Source organism: Triturus cristatus, chromosome 4_1 (genome assembly GCF_964204655.1).
Source record: "Triturus cristatus chromosome 4_1, aTriCri1.1, whole genome shotgun sequence".
Lineage (NCBI taxonomy): Eukaryota > Metazoa > Chordata > Amphibia > Caudata > Salamandridae > Triturus > Triturus cristatus.
This window is the reverse complement of record NC_140585.1, coordinates 327,576,031-327,591,857: the sequence shown is the minus strand read 5'-3', so window position 1 is coordinate 327,591,857 and position 15,827 is coordinate 327,576,031. Positions and strand designations below refer to the sequence as shown.

General features: G+C 40.4%; 1 protein-coding gene across 3 annotated transcripts in view; it reads left to right on the top strand.

Moving 5' to 3' along the window:
• Nucleotides 1-4,215, top strand: part of IQSEC3 (IQ motif and Sec7 domain ArfGEF 3) — a 977,131-nt gene extending 972,916 nt beyond the window's left edge. For 2 of the 3 annotated variants that reach the window (XM_085652293.1, XM_085652292.1), the window contains exon 14: nucleotides 1,173-4,215. In XM_085652293.1, the coding sequence (XP_085508419.1) occupies nucleotides 1,173-1,604 (432 nt within the window). In that variant the 3' untranslated portion in view covers nucleotides 1,605-4,215. The remainder of the gene's footprint in view (nucleotides 1-1,172) is intronic. The other variant, XM_085652296.1, reaches the window with a different exon arrangement.
• The last annotated feature ends 11,612 nt before the right edge of the window (nucleotides 4,216-15,827 follow it).

Below are 15,827 nucleotides of genomic sequence, written 5' to 3'. Positions count from 1 at the left end.
AGCGCAACACCCATTGATTTTGACACTGCCCCCTATTTATATGGGTGGCGTAAATAGGAGGCAGCACCAAGATTAAGACCAGGGAAAACCTGGTCTTAAACAGGTGAAACGAGGGGAAACTATTTATTTCTCCTTGTTATTGTTGTTTTCATGTGTGCTGGGTTGTGCAGCACATTCAGAAACAACAAATTGCCATTGATTGTTTATGTGCAGGAAGGTGACCCTTTATATTTCCAGGGCAGCTATTATCATCACCATCTTTTTCCAAAATAGAATTTCTCTGCAACATTCCACTCACATAGGAAGGTGCCAGGCAAGGAGTTATTTCTCAAAGGGAGAGATGAATGCCAATTAAAGGATGTATCTGGTCAAAAGAAAAACACTCAGTTGTCTTGACCCAATTACCAAAAATAAAGATTCCATGATGTATATTTACTTCATGATGTTTGCGTTTTAAGAATTATTGTGAAATAGTTCCCTTTATAGCCCCTTTAAGAGGTAAACATGTATTTGTGTTTCCTTTATATGAATTAATGGCTCTTTTTGACCTGGGACATGATGTCATCTATATTTAATCTCACAGTATCACCAAAATAAAGTTACCTGATATCTTGGCCAAAATAGAATGTAGATTGACTTGGACACACCTTTCACCTATATTTGTGCTTTTCTGAGGGTACTCATATGTTTTATACATTCCTGAGCAATTCAATTGTTCATCCAATGCACCTGTGCAAATCTCAACCTTCTCTTCTGCATAGAACAGTGGGTGCTCACAATAGCTTGTTACCTTCAAAATACGAACATATAACAAGGACAAAAATAGGTTTAGCTTCTCATGAAAATTATTTGAAGTACTGCCCACCTTCATTTCCTAATAAATGTACTACCAGTAAAAAGGCAGCCCAAGGATGAGATAAAATTAGACAAACAATGCAAATTTATTTTGTGACGATGTTTTGGTGGTACTGTGACTTATAACAGAAGTAAGTCTATTGTGTTCTGTATTGTAACTGTGCTGTTGGTGCCTTGTGTGCATGTGTATAATGACGGGTGGGTGAAGATTTGTATAATGGAGGTGGGGTGTTGTTAGGTGTAAAGGGCATCCAGCCATAGGAGATGGGCAAAAAGTCTTGTAACATTTAATGCTTCTTTGACTGTTTCTAAACTAGGTGTCAATTCACAACAGGCTTCAAACGTACCAGCACAACTCCGTCCTGGACCCATTGAGTGGGACGCAGCACGGCACGCATCCTAACATGCAGCAGGAGATGCTTCAGGTCACCTTGGCGCCATCACAGCCCACCCCAGAGACACTTGTACAGTGCCAGCAGATTGTCAAAGTCATTGTACTGGACAACCCAAGCTTTTCCCGTGCCATGCCGGGCCTCAACCAGACTCTCACGCGCTATGTATCTGAATCCTGCAGCTCCACCCCCCTACGCAACCTGAATAGTGGGCTACAGGGGACACCAGTGAAACTCATCCACCAGCCCCCTTTGCCACCGCCACCACCACCCTACAACCACCCCCACCAGTATTGCCCCCCTAGCTCCTTGCTCAGCAGGCGTCGGTATTCCAGCGGCTCTCGCAGTTTGGTGTAGCTGCTACAGGACCAGCTAATGCTAGCACAGACTTTACCCTGTTTGACATTTGCACAGACCCCCTAGAGTTCCTAGCACTAACACAAAAGTCCTTTTTATCTTACCACGTCTTTATGGTAACACTTAGTTTGTAAATACTTTTTTTGTAGAGAGATATAACCTTTTTTTCCTCTCCCTTTTTGAAAGAGAATTTTAAATACAGGGCATATTTATAGGCACTACGAGTTATCCACTGCTTTCCCCACTCTTCTCCAAACATTTTCACCCCTCACTGTGTATTTTGTTTACCCACCTTACTGCTGATGCTTTCTGAGAGCAGTCCAACTTCTTTTGTTTCTCTTCTGTCCAGAGCGAAGCTGACATGATCAACATGGCTTATTTTGCAACTTTCCTTGTTGTCGCATAATCTTTTCCATGGGAGAGCACTGTTGGTGTCCCGTGTGAATTGACTGCCTCATTTCTTGTTACACCAGTACTGTGGGGGCACCACGGTGCAGATTCTTCCTCATGTTGGAAAGTGGAGACCAGGGTTGAATTCAGAGTGGAGGACACTCAGCTTTTTTGGAACCCTAAAGACCAGCAAGTCGTTCAAAGTGACAGAGGCTTTGCAAGCTTCCATACTGCAGAGTCCTTCGACGATGACAGAAGCTGTGAATCCAGAAACAATAAACGAATTGAAACATTGATTGGGACACACACAGAGAAAGAAGCAATAGTAATTGGTGCCCATATGGTAATGGGACATAAGAAAAAAGGATGAAGGGTAGACTGGCTAGGGTTGGAGGTCCTCCTCTTCTTTTGAATTGTATGTTTCTATGTTTCTCTAATACAATCCACCACTGTCTGTCAAGTCAAAAATACAATGTAGTAAGAAGAAATTCACTGCATCACATGTAAATATGAAGCATGTTTAACAAAGAAAGTACCACACTATTCTCTGGACCCTAGATAAAATGTGGGAGCCATTTTTAATGAAACGTTTGCCAGGGTATTTGTTTTTATTTTTTTGATCTTTAAAAAGTTGTGTTATTTCGAAATGCAATTTGATTATCAGCCAGTTAATAAATTATCATCAGGCCATCATGACTTGAGATCAGTTGGACGGAGATTCACCAGTTTCTGGAACTTCCATCCTGGGTTTCAACCTCTGCTTTCTTACAGCTCTTGATGGAAATGGTTCAGTTTATATTCTACTAATACTTCATCTTAGTGCCCTGAAATAAAATCTGTGTGCAATCTACAGTCACAGGTTCAAATTCCACCAGATGTAAGCAGATTATCATCTGTCCGAGGCAGGCTGCAAAAATTGTTAGCATCGATTTGAGATAATTTGACTTTATTATTACTTGCTGCATGTCCATATTCAGTGCTGTGGTACTAAGTACTGTATAAGATGTCTACCAATATTATATAGACAGGTTGAAGCTTAGAGTTTAAATGTAGTCATTCTGAGCCAATGTTAGCATGGCAAATCGGATTTTCTTTTATAGAAACGTTTAAGTTTGTCGTCTCATTCGATTTGTATCATACAATAATGACCTAGAAGTTGGGATAATTTTGCAACTAACAAGTAATGATCAATACCTCAGACACAGTATCACCTTAACTTCTCAAGATCTCTGTATTACATCATAATACTTAAAGACATAGGACCTGATTTACAGAGGTAAACTGAGGCCAAATGTCTAAGTTTAAAGTTAGACTTTTGGTCTAAACTTAGACTTCAGGTCTAAACTTAGACTTTTGGTCCAAGTTTACCTTTGTGAGTCAAGCCCATGAAGAGAGCCAACTACATAATGGTTATACTTTACGAATGATGACATTTCATATTCTATTGGGGTACTGCTAACATTTGTATGTATCTATTGAAGATTAAGGGTCTGATTTAGGGTTTGACGGAAGGGTTACGTCATAATAAACATAACGGATAGCCCGTCCGCCTTTTATCAAGTGCACTATAACCTATTGCACTTATAATAAGGCAGACGGGATATCCATTGTGTTTGCGACTAAGTATCCATCCACCAAACTCTAAATCAGGCCCTCATTTTCTATTGTGAGCATCATCTTCTTCTTTACTCCCACAATTTGTACAATATAAGAAATCCAGAGGAAATGAAGAAAAAGTACAAGTCAGATAATTTCTGAGGAAGCTGTAATTCTAAATTGCCAAATGCCATTACAACACTTTTGCAAATAGCTAGGGCTCTTTCCATGTTACTCCTCTTACTTTGATATCGTGGGAAAATCTTCAACCAGGCTATAGAGCATACAGTCATCCTCTTGTCACATGCAGTTGAGTGTCAAGCAGATCAGCACATACTGAAACCTACGATACCTATGAAAGAAGAATGAAAGGAGCTCTACCTAGAGAGGTCCTAATTATGACAATTCATCAATTATGCTAGAATCATCTGCATTTTATTAAAAAAAACAAATATAGCTGAGAAAGCTTGTAAATTTGCAATTTAGCAGAAATGTGTGTACATTCATCAAGTGTATTATATTCAGCATAGATTCTTTGCTATTACTGACTCAGAAGGGGTACCACATGAAGATACCATTCGTTGTGATTGTGCATGAAACTGAATAAACTCCACATGAAATGTATGTCCCTAGGCAATGTATACAAAACGTTCTAAATCTCTAAATATCCATGCCTATCTAGTGCAAATTAATTCCAAGAAACTGAGTGTAATAATCAATGTGGCAAATGGTTACATAAATTTAAAAACATATATTTATTAAACTAAACAAGGTCGAAAAGAATTACCTTGTCTGCCACAAAGAAATGTTGTTTTTATATATGTAATTGTTTTTATAAAATATGTACAAAAATGCTGATGTATGTATAACAGTGTACACAAGATTAGGAATGATAGATTAATTTGTATCATGAAATGTATTTTATTAGTTTAATAAATATATGTTTTTAAATGTATGTAACAATTTGCCACATTGATTATTACACTCAGTTTCTTGGAATTAATTTGCACTAGATAGGCATGGATATTTAGAGATTTAGAACGTTTTGTATATATTGCCTAGGGATATATATTTCACTTGAATAGTGCCCTGCCCTAGGAATTGCCATATCAATTGGACAGGGGGTCCCTGTTATTTTTCGCTATAAACTCCACATGAAGACATATCAGCATTACCGGGAACTGTTTCACACACCTGCCCAGGAAGTAAATAATAACCTGCAAATGGAGGGTCCTGGGTAGTTATCAGCAGCTAAGATGTCTCAGTATTCATAAAATTAGCTGGCCTGACAGTCTACCTTTGTGAACTGTTAGCACACTGTGGGCCAGAATCGATTTGCAAAAAAAGCAATCACAAATTGTGCATCGACTTTTTGTGAATAGGTTCTGATTTTGCTAACTGACCTTTGTATGAATAGGTCGGGTTCCAAAATTCCCATTCAGAGCGGGTCGCAGTGTGAGCTACTGCATGCATATTAATGGCCTACCAGGTTCAGCAATCCACCATATTTGTAATCACCTTTAAATAAACTAAACTCTTTTTTAAAATGCAGCCCGTTTTCCTTAAAGGAAATGTGGTTGTCCTTAAGAAGGAAGAATGTACTTTTTTTAAAGTTTGAGAGATGGCAGTGATCCTGTGGACCACTGCCTCACTGCCCAATATACATTTGTATCATTCAATTCAAATGAATTACCACCTCCTTTGAGGTGTTTGGAACTTTTTAATGGTTTGTCACCGGAACTGAGGTTGCAAACCACTGATACATTCGATACAGAATTTCAATTTGGAAGAGACAACCTAAACACGCCCCTTCCAAATTGAAATGTAGTCTCCATTTCTAAACCCATTTTTGCGATTTCGTAAACCTTTATTGAATTGCAGAAAGCCCTTTTAGGGAATACCAAAAAGCCATTTTGATGTCGTAAAACTCTAATTTCGTGAAGTGCAAGGTTTTTCACTGCAATTTTCAATATTGCTCTTGTGATGCTATAAGACGCCATCTTCAACTTGGCTTGAGAATAGTAGTTTTGTTAGGAGGCCATCATAGGTGCAGGGACTCTATTTACTTAATCTCTTTGTAGACTAGAAAATGTCATATTTTGAGGTTACCAGTAAATAAAGCCATGTGCTGTGCACATTTAGAAAGAAGGAGGGAAGAGTGAAAAGTCTTGCCGGAGAAACATTCAAGAGTCTGCTCCCTCAGCTGCAGGAAATGTTTTATCAAACTACCAGTCTAAAAGCAGATTAGATCATGTTGTAAAGGGAAGCATTCACTTATCTTTGAGCGAGAGCTGCAAAGAAGGAGGAGTAACATGGGATGGCATCATATACTGCATATGAATCCCACTAGACTGCAACTACCACCAAAGTCTTTAAACTGTTTTTAAGCTACTTGTTATGTAATATAGTTGAATATTTGTTCTAGTTTCTTGTTGTACTTTGTATATATTGGTTAATTTTTTATTTTTGTATACCAAACACTATTGGGAGTAGTGAAGAATGAAATACACATAATAGGAAGCCTCTTATCTAAAATTAATCTGAAAGTTGCTGATGCAGAATCATATCTCAAGTCATGAATGCAGATCAAAGAAAGATGATTTTGAACATAGTGAAGATGTTAATTGTAGATGATGCCGGGGATTCTGCAATCAATTTAGCTGAATGTGTGTCCTTCTGGTCCAAACTGAGTATGTTCTTTTTATTGATTTGTTGAATGATGATGCCATTGGTTGTTACAAATATATCAGCACTGCATTGTAGTCCTTGTTCTTACTTCACGTAGTGACACACATAAAACGCAGTCATACATGCACTCACTGACATGTCCAAGAAGAACAAAACATAGGTTAAGCCAGATATACAGTTGTGAAACAAAGCACTTTCTATACATACCTAACTTAGCTCTAAGCAGCCATGGACTTTACATGGACATGCCTACACATTTGAAGCACATGAGTGTTCCCATGCAGTTGTTCAATTTTTATCATGCCATGATGCCACTGTTCAATTAGCACTTTTTTCAGGCAACATCACAGAGCATCTCAGGACTTTTAGATTAATTTTAAAGGTATGGGTCTACATGTCTTAGCATGCACAGACAAAGCAGGACTGGTTGAAAGTCACATTCATGGCATGAGCTAAGTTCACAGCTGTGCAAGTAACTCAAAGAAGTAATTGCATTTCTTTGAAAATAAGAAATTTCAAAAACTTCCTCTCATTTTCTCGAGTTAGTTGGGTCAACATGGCACTGTTAGCACGTTTTAATTGCATTTCAGATCCATAAAATGTCTGCCTTTTATTGCCTCTTTCCTATGTTCATGGTTAGTGTGTGTTTTCTGTAATCAAGATGCTGTATGCTGCTTACTGCAATGCAACACCAGAACAATATGGAGTCTCTTTTTTTGTATGTGGTGGACACGTAACCGCTGTCTGCCAATCGCGCACAACGCTCACGGAAACACTTCCTGTTTGATCCACTGCCACGGCCCAGTCTGCTGGAATTTTCTACCATTTATACAGGAGCACATGCATCTACCCTCATCTTCCTGTCATGGTTCACTGTAAATAACATCCTAAAGCTTCAAAGATATCCAAAAATAGGATAAAATGTTTAAAATTCAACTATCCAAGTAGTCATCTTTTCTCTCAGTGTTTTATCACACTGTCAAGGGCTCTGTAGTTCTACATCAAAGTGAGATAATATATATTTTTAGAAAATTCTTCCATGAAGGCAGAAGGGAATATTTTACTTAGTTGAAGGCATTTGGACGGTGTTTCTTCTTTTCTTCACTTAAGAAGATCAAATTATAAATTTCTGCATAGAAGAGACTTAACTGACTTGTAAACTACACCTAATTTCCTATACCTGTGGAATTGGCAAGATGCATTACTTTCCGCTATGTTTTAAACAGTCATCTTTACATAGTCCCCTGATTGTTGCTTTTAGGTTTTTACCCCAAACGTTGCATGAGAGCCTTGTGGGAACAGCTCTTTAGATTTTCAGAAAGCCACACTTTTTTAAGGCTTTTCTGTATGTTCGATGGTGGGCCTGCTGGCTCCATTAAACAGGTTGAACTCTAATGCCCCCCCCCCCCATAACAGGTGTTAGCATTTTGCTTAGGTGCAAATGACTTAACTTTCATGCTAAGGCCAATTACATCTTAGACTGTAGAGGAAATGTGTTTGCATTGTCAGGTGCAAAGGGGCAGTCAAGGTTTTCAGGTGAATGGTTGAGAGCGACTATAATTCATCACATAGTTTGGTTTTCAGGAAGGCCTCGTCTGACTGGAAACGGAATGAGAGGAGTTCTCAAGTACAGTATTTCCTGAAAGTATTACAAGTGATCGCTTTAGAAAAAATAATTCTAGTTTGGTAATGTGAGGGCAAGGACATTTGAACAATGAGGATCTTAGACAAGACCTGCAGCACTTCTTCACCTGGTGGCAGAGTAGTACACTGACTGCTTAGTTACATCTTTCACAAAAGTTTTGTTACCTAGAAAACAAACATAGGTTTCTACATGGGATCCCTTAAATGCATATATACACGTACCGTAGACAATTATCTAATTGTTTACAAAATGAAAGAGGCGCTAAAAAGGTTCATAGGGATTGGCTGGCTTCCTACTTTATGCAATCACTGCCAACTATGCAGTTTTAGAAGCTGTTCTAGTGAGGTAATTCTATCTAACTCTTCTATGTCATCATTGTGTCCACTCAATAAGGACAGCTTTTTGGGTTGTCCATGTTTGAAAAGAGGCCAAAAGCCAAAGTCTGATGGACATACATTCTGAACTGGCCTGCACCAGTTCAGTTGGTTCTAGCTCTTCTTCTGTGGTCCTTGATCTTCTCGTAATTGGAGAAATCAGATTCTGTTCTCCTGATCTAAGGCAAGACATTCTAAATATCCAGATCCAAGCAACGTTGTTCGCAAGTTCTAGAGTGCTCATGAGACTCCAGAAGTAGCAACAGTTTTGAGTATGCGGATCAGCAGGGAAAATCATGCTTCGAAACAGGCTTATCAACCTTAATATTTGGTATTGCTACCAGTCTAGGCATTCATTGCCTGAGCAGTGAAAGAGACCATCAACCATGGCTTCTCTCTTTGTTGAAAATGTGCCCGTTTTCTCATTGGTTTAAGAAATGGGAATCATTCTGATGGGTGGTTTGTGGAACCTAATTGCTTCCATCTAGAAATAAGTAGAAAGGATCCATCCTTTCTGAGGTCAGGTGTTATTAACATTCGTAATCCCAACTTTATGAATACCCCAAAAGGTTTTAAGATGAGTTATTTTTCTTTATAAAATATTGCAGTACAGACAGCTCTTTGTCGGGCTCTCACCCACAGCTATGTGGCATGCTTCATCATCGAGTAAGCTCCTAACCATGGACATTAGTCCATGGTGATATTTACCTTTGGAAAGGTTAAGAGCGTTGCTGGACCTAAAGTAGGTTATTAGGATCCTTTTGTTAGAAAGTCAACATGTTTCCTCCCTATCTGTAGCCAGAAATGGTGTGAGGCCTTCATCAAGACTAGGTGTAGCCCTATATCATAGAATCTATAGTTCTTATAAAGTCACTGTCCTTCTGTGCACTGCACCTTTGGTAGGCAGAGCTCTGTTGCAAGCCAAATAGGTTTGCACTTTAGAAATGCTGGAAAACACATACATAAATACATACAGCATACCAGATTGGTTATATGCTTTATAGTCAAGTGACTGTTTAAAGACAAGACATCAACATTGCATAGTGGCAAACATAATGAAAATATCTTCCCTACGAAAAGCAATGAAGTTATATTTATCTTACTAGGCTTTCTCTCTTTTATTACTCCCAAACGACCTCAAACATACCTAGCGCACAGCAAATTTATTCTATTGTCCTGTGCTATAGTTAGGTTTCATGTGTCAGAGAAAGATGGGACTAGGTATTGTGTTAATGGCCAACGGAATATATGACACACTTACTTGCTACAACCCAAGGTGCCTGATTGGAACCAATATCATTCACCCTTTAACAATGGCTCCTCCTTTTCCTACATTCCAAACATGGAAGGATGAGGTCACCTGAAATTTGCACCTGCGTGGCTCAGGGTAAAGGCTGATTCCCTGACTGTGCCACCCTTAAAATATTCTAGACTTTCCATAGCAAAACCACATAGCCAAACCCCACCTCACTCCATTCCTCACCTTACACTCATTCCACCACGAGTGCGGATGGGGGCACAGGAAGTGTTTCATAAGCTTTGCAATGTTTATTATAATTAATGCTGCTTTTTGATTTGTTGATGATGTTAACACGTGTGATAAAAAGATGTTACATAGTTTTTAAACAGGTATATAAGTATATGTATTGCTCTCTTACATGCCTGGGCTTCCCTACAATGCCATTTATTTGTCGGGGGAGGGGGCGGCACTAAATCTGATTGTAATGTTTGATTGATGCTGAGGATAGGTGAAATGTGTTCTTCAAGAATCAGAAAAAAGAGCAGCTTCCTACAATCGGTGTGGGTAGCTACTACTAAGTTGCCTGCCATATTTTTAAAAACAAAATTGATATGGATTATTTTATCTGTTCCATAGAGCTCTAGAAATTATATTGAAATATGTCACAACTACTAGTAGCCTTTGTTTTCTTTTTGAGTAAACCTGGGGTTGACCAAGTGCACAACTGTATTCCGTTATGGTGACACACAGCTCTGTCTGTATAATTTGCAGATAAATTGTGTGCAAACAAGAAGAAAGAAAACTCTGGTGAGAGACTGCCACGCCAGCATAGCCGTCAATGCAAAATTATTTTCTCAAACTTGGCCAGAAGTGCAAGAAGAAGAAGAAAATGGCTGCTGACTCTGCTGGAGAAATAGGAAGTGACCTCTGATTCAGGAAATAGTGTGCTGTAGCTATATATTGGAGAGAGAGAGAGAGAGAGAGAGAGTGGGCGTGTGTGTGTGTTTAACACACACAAGTATTTGTAGTGTTGGTAAGCTCTAACAGACCCAAACAAACACTATATATGTGTGGATCAGTGTGCTATGAGAACCGGCCCTTATAGTGTTTTTATGGATTTTTGAGCAAGTGCAATGAAAAAGTAAAAGTGAAGTTATATTTGCTTTGGTCTGCTTCATAGCCTACCCCAGTATAAATGTGTGAGTGGAGTTAGAATAATAAATACACACTCAGTTACTGTCCTCGTAGGTATGGGTGTGTAAGGGTAAGAGCTCAGTTTTTCTTCTGTGTGCATTGGAAGTCAGATCACTGCCTTTGAGTCTGTGTTTTTCACAGGGCCTGCTTTATCTCTTTGGTAGGTGTACTGGCACTGTGTGCACAGGAAGGACTGCTATCTTTTTATAAGTGTAAAAATACTACTCATAAATCCCTTTGTGACTAGCAAAGAATTGTAAACTTACACTGGATTGTAAGTTAACATTTTTGAGTCAGGCCTTTGGTTGTATCATAGACAACTCTCTTCATTTGCTAGCCTACATTGGGGCCCAACGTTAGAGAACACAGTTTCTCTCTGACTGGCCATCACCATGAAAACAGAAACATTATCAATCTGAACCATTCCGTTGCATGTGGTGCTGTGGGACTGATGTCTCACCTTTTGGGCCTGCACATATCAGGGGCGTAATGCAGGGCCCTGCAAACCATGCGCCGCAGGAGGCCCCCAATACTTTAGGCACCCCAAACCCTCGTGGGGGCCCCATTCAGCTAAAGGCCAATGAATGTCTATAAAATATGTGGTACGCAGGGGTCCCTCATCACATTCTCCAGGGGTGCCCCATCACTTTATATTTATGCCACTGGTGCATAAGGAGGGTGTTTTATTTTGTTTACTGCACTCCAGTTCCTTCTATGTGCGGAACGGGGATCTCTGTCTCAGGTGTCACTAGGATGTGATTGCCCAGCTCCATGTGGATTATGCAATCATGGAGGGAGCGTATCATGCCGCACTGAACCTTGACACATGGCCAACCTGCCCCGAAAATAGAAAGACTAGTGGTTCGACCAAGCCTTCTACCCATAATCTATGTTGTTACATTGAAGCTAGTCTGTCAGAGTCATTTGAGTGCACAGTGCTGATGGATGGTTTTGCCTACTGCACTGCCTGTGCTGTTTGTTACAGGTATTTAGTGTCAGGAAGCAGCCCCAAAAGGACAATGCAATCACAGAGGATCCACACAATGCCAATCTTTATTCCACAGAGTCACAAGCTGAATAGATACAAAGGCCAGTACAGCAAGGCTATGCCTATGCACTTTGAAATGTTAGCTTGCTTGCTTAATCAAACCAGAATAAAATAGGCATTTCCTTTAAGTCAATTTTTCTCTCAGGCAGGGGCAGACTGCTTGGGCTAGCTCACAAAAATGAAAGTAAACAAACTAGATATTTTCAATTCTAGACAGTGTAGGAGCTGTCCTGAAAGGTTAATGAGGAAGTCCCTTTAAAGGTGGGGTGCTGTGGGCCAGAGCCCACTATGTCTGTGCTATAAAACATCTCTGCAGGGTCCCTTGTTCTGCAGGATCGGACAGGGGCAGTAAACAAGCCCGGGCACCAAAATAAGAGTAGCCTCTATTAATGAAGGAGAAAGCTAAAAAAGTGGCCCACATATACAAATCTGAGCAGTCTTGTAAAGACTCACTGTATAGGTGTTTTGCAAGAGTTTGAGAGATTGCATGCATTTGTACTTGTTAGCAAGCAATGTTTGTGGTCATTTTAGGGGAATCAACAGTAAACACTAGCACTAAACTAATCCCCCAGACCTAAAACAGGCCCACAAGCGGCCAGAAAAACAGCCCACATTCCTTCCTGTCAGTTAAGCATTTCTGGCACTGCCATATTGCCCTATAGGCCAGTCTGACCCTCCTTTTCTGATGCCCAGACTGTGATGGGTTTGTGTTCAGATAAGCATTTGCCTTTTCTAAATGTTCTCTCTGCTATGCTTGTGAAATGAAAGTCAATGAACTGAGGCAGAAGAAGAACCCAGGCTTGGTCCTCATAAGTGCAACTAATAAAATAATATGCTCCCAAGGCGCGAGTGTTTAGTGGGAAGAGTCATTTTGCCTACTCTGAATGTGTTCCTTTTGGGACATTGTTATGGTAGAGATGTTAGTGGGAGGTCCGCTATCAAACAAAGGCATCATACTAAAGGGGAAAGCAACCTGTGGAAACTGATAATCTGGCACAGAGAGCCAAACAGACACAGGTAGAGTGAAAGGAGCTTATACCCTGCTGTGAGAAATTGGGGCCTCATTTATGTGTTTTTGCCATAGGGCAGCGCAGCTGGCCTTCCTGCTGCGCTGCCCTACGGCAAAAGAAAAGGGCAGGAATGCGCTTTATCTATGAGATACGGCACATTCCTGTCCTTTTCTCCTGCGCCGGTGCACAATGGGCTGGCGTGCGCCAACGCAGGCCCCTTTGCACCATGGTGCAAGGGTGCCTGCATGGAGGGGATGATTGTTTTTGTGCAGGAAGGGAAATCTTCCTGCACAAAAACAATCACAAGAGGGTTTTCCTTTTTCTAAGTGTGATGCAGGAAAAACAAGGAGAAATAAAGATATTTCACCTCATTGTGCCTCCCCTGGGGAGGCGTAGGTTTTTGGCTCTGCCTCCGATTTACGATTTCTCCTAAATCTGGGGCAGTGTCAAAATGCCATGGATGTCGTGTCGTTGGGAACGCCCCCAGCAACACCCATTGCACCCCCCCATCCTTTCAAGCACAAAACTGTGTTAAAGGGGACAATATTTACGAGGCAGGATTAAGCAAAAAAAAGTGGCTTTGTGCTGCCTCTTAAATATGAAACAGGTTACTGCGCCACAGAACGTCAGAGAATGTGACCTTCTGACGGCGCAAGGGGCTTCATAAATGAGGCCCTCGATTTCTGGTTGAGGTGAAACCCTACTCAAGAAGGAACTACAAACCTTGTCAGGTTGAGGCCAAGTAAACCCCAAATTAACCTGTGCTCAACCCTCTCATAGCTTGGTACAGAGCAGTTAGGCTTAACTTAGAGCAATGTGTAAAGTATTTGTGCAACACTTCAAACAGTAAACCAGTGAAAACATCACACAAAAAGATACCACACCATTTTAGACTAATAGAGCAAACTTTAATAAATATTTATCAAAAGGAGAAAACTCCAATCAGTAGAATCAGAGATATGCAATTTCAAAGATTTAAGTGATAAAGTGCCACTTGCAGATTTCTGGTCATGAAAGACCAGGAGAAAGTTACACGTTCAGGCCGACCATGATGGAGCACGGGTCAGGGACAGAGGCCAGGTTAGTCCCATTAAAAAGTTACCTTCCCAGTCCAGTGCAAAGAGTCCAGTTCACCATGGAGGGGGCCATGATATCATAGACGGTCATTGTTGTAGCGTGAATAGCAGGCCGGATATGCAAGATAGTTCTCGCTGTAGTGCAAAGATCCTGTTGTCATCGCAGGCGGTCGGGCCAGAGCTTAGTGATGGTGTTCCCCATGAGTGAATAATGCTGCAGCACGAAGGGTCAGGTTGATGGAACTTTGTCTTGGTGGGCAGTACGAGCGATAAGGTTTTGCCACCTACCGGCCATTTGCGTTCACATTTTCAATATCATGATTTAAAATCTGAGTTCACCCTAAGATGGGATTTTTCATTACAGTTCCAAAGATACCAACCATGACCTGGTTACCTGATCCCATTTGGAATGTACAGCTTATTAAATAGAATAAGGTGACTCCAATCTTAACCTGTTGAAGAGGTAGGCCTTGCAGTATTGAAAAACATATTTAATTGTTTTTCATTACCAGGATATGTAAAACCTAAAAGTACTTGTGCAACTTTTGAAATACACTGCACCATACCCTTTGGGCTGTCCACGGCTTTACTTTGGGGTGACTTATATGTATTAAAAATGATGGTTTGGGCCTGGAAAAGGTTTCCTTTGCCAGTTCGAAATAGCAGTTTAAAACTGCATGCACAGGCTGTAATTGCAGACCTGAGACATGTTTAATGGGTTACTTAAGTGGGTGCACAATCAGTGCTGCAGGCCCACTAGTAGCATTTAATTTACAGGCCCTGGGCATGTGTAGTGCCACTTTACTAGGGACTTACAAGTAAATTAATGAACACACGCCAGTTCTACCATGTTTAGGATGTTTAAGAAGGTAGCAAAAGCAAATTTGCACTTGTTAGCAGTGGCGAAGTGCCAGCCTTCTAAAAGTCAACAAAAACTGATTTAGAATACAGGAGGGTGAAGGCAAAACATTTGGGAATGACCCTGCAGAAAGGGCCAAGTCCAGTACTCACACGCTCCCTCAGCAGCTAAATAACACTTGATTTGAAAACTACAAGGATCGGAGTGGCCAATGCATCTGGTTTGAATTTTCAGTTATACACTAGACCAGAGGTTTCTAACCTTTTGACTTCTGAAGATCCTGCATTAAATCATTTCCTGAATCTGGGGACTCCCACTGAGTAGTTATTGGACGTCGGGGAACCTTAGCCTAAGCAATTCTATGATTTGAACCCCGAAACAAAAGACAAAAATACAAAAACAAGTATACACAAATGCTCATGTATTGAAATATTTTGTTTAATCCACAGTCAAAAATAGAAAAAGTTTGCAAATTTTCAATTTTGCTGTATTTATATATGCTTTATTAATTATAATACTATTTAAGTTTGTAAAACAGTTGTGGACCCTTTGAGCAGGCCATGCGGACCCCAGGGGTCCACGTACCACAGGTTAAGAACCACTGTGCTACAATTATAGCCCGTTGATGGGAATTTGTATTTCAGCAGCCCTCCGAAAGCAGGAGCCGGGGAGCTCTCAGTAACCATTAGGAGAAAAACCCTTTGGCATCCCTAGCAATTCATTGGTTTCTCCGCCAAATAAACCAATGTCTCCTGCAGTGAATAAAACTTTACACAATGCTTTGCTTTATGTATATAATGCATGTTGGAAATGAACAATTGAATCTGACAAAAGTGTGATTATTGAATGTACTTTATGGATGCAAAATTGCCCCTGGTGCATTGCAATGGACCCACTTCCAAGGAGGTGGATTGATACACCAAACAGCAGGAGATGACACATGTATTCACCTCTGGGACGACCCAAGATGTGACTGATACTGTTTCAAAGAAATCGCAAAAAGAGGCTAACCTAAATAAGCCTACTGTTGAAAGGAGCTGACCAAAACCTACGCTATGTGTATTGTAAATAATAGATCTGGCAAACCGCTATGTTGTAGCTAG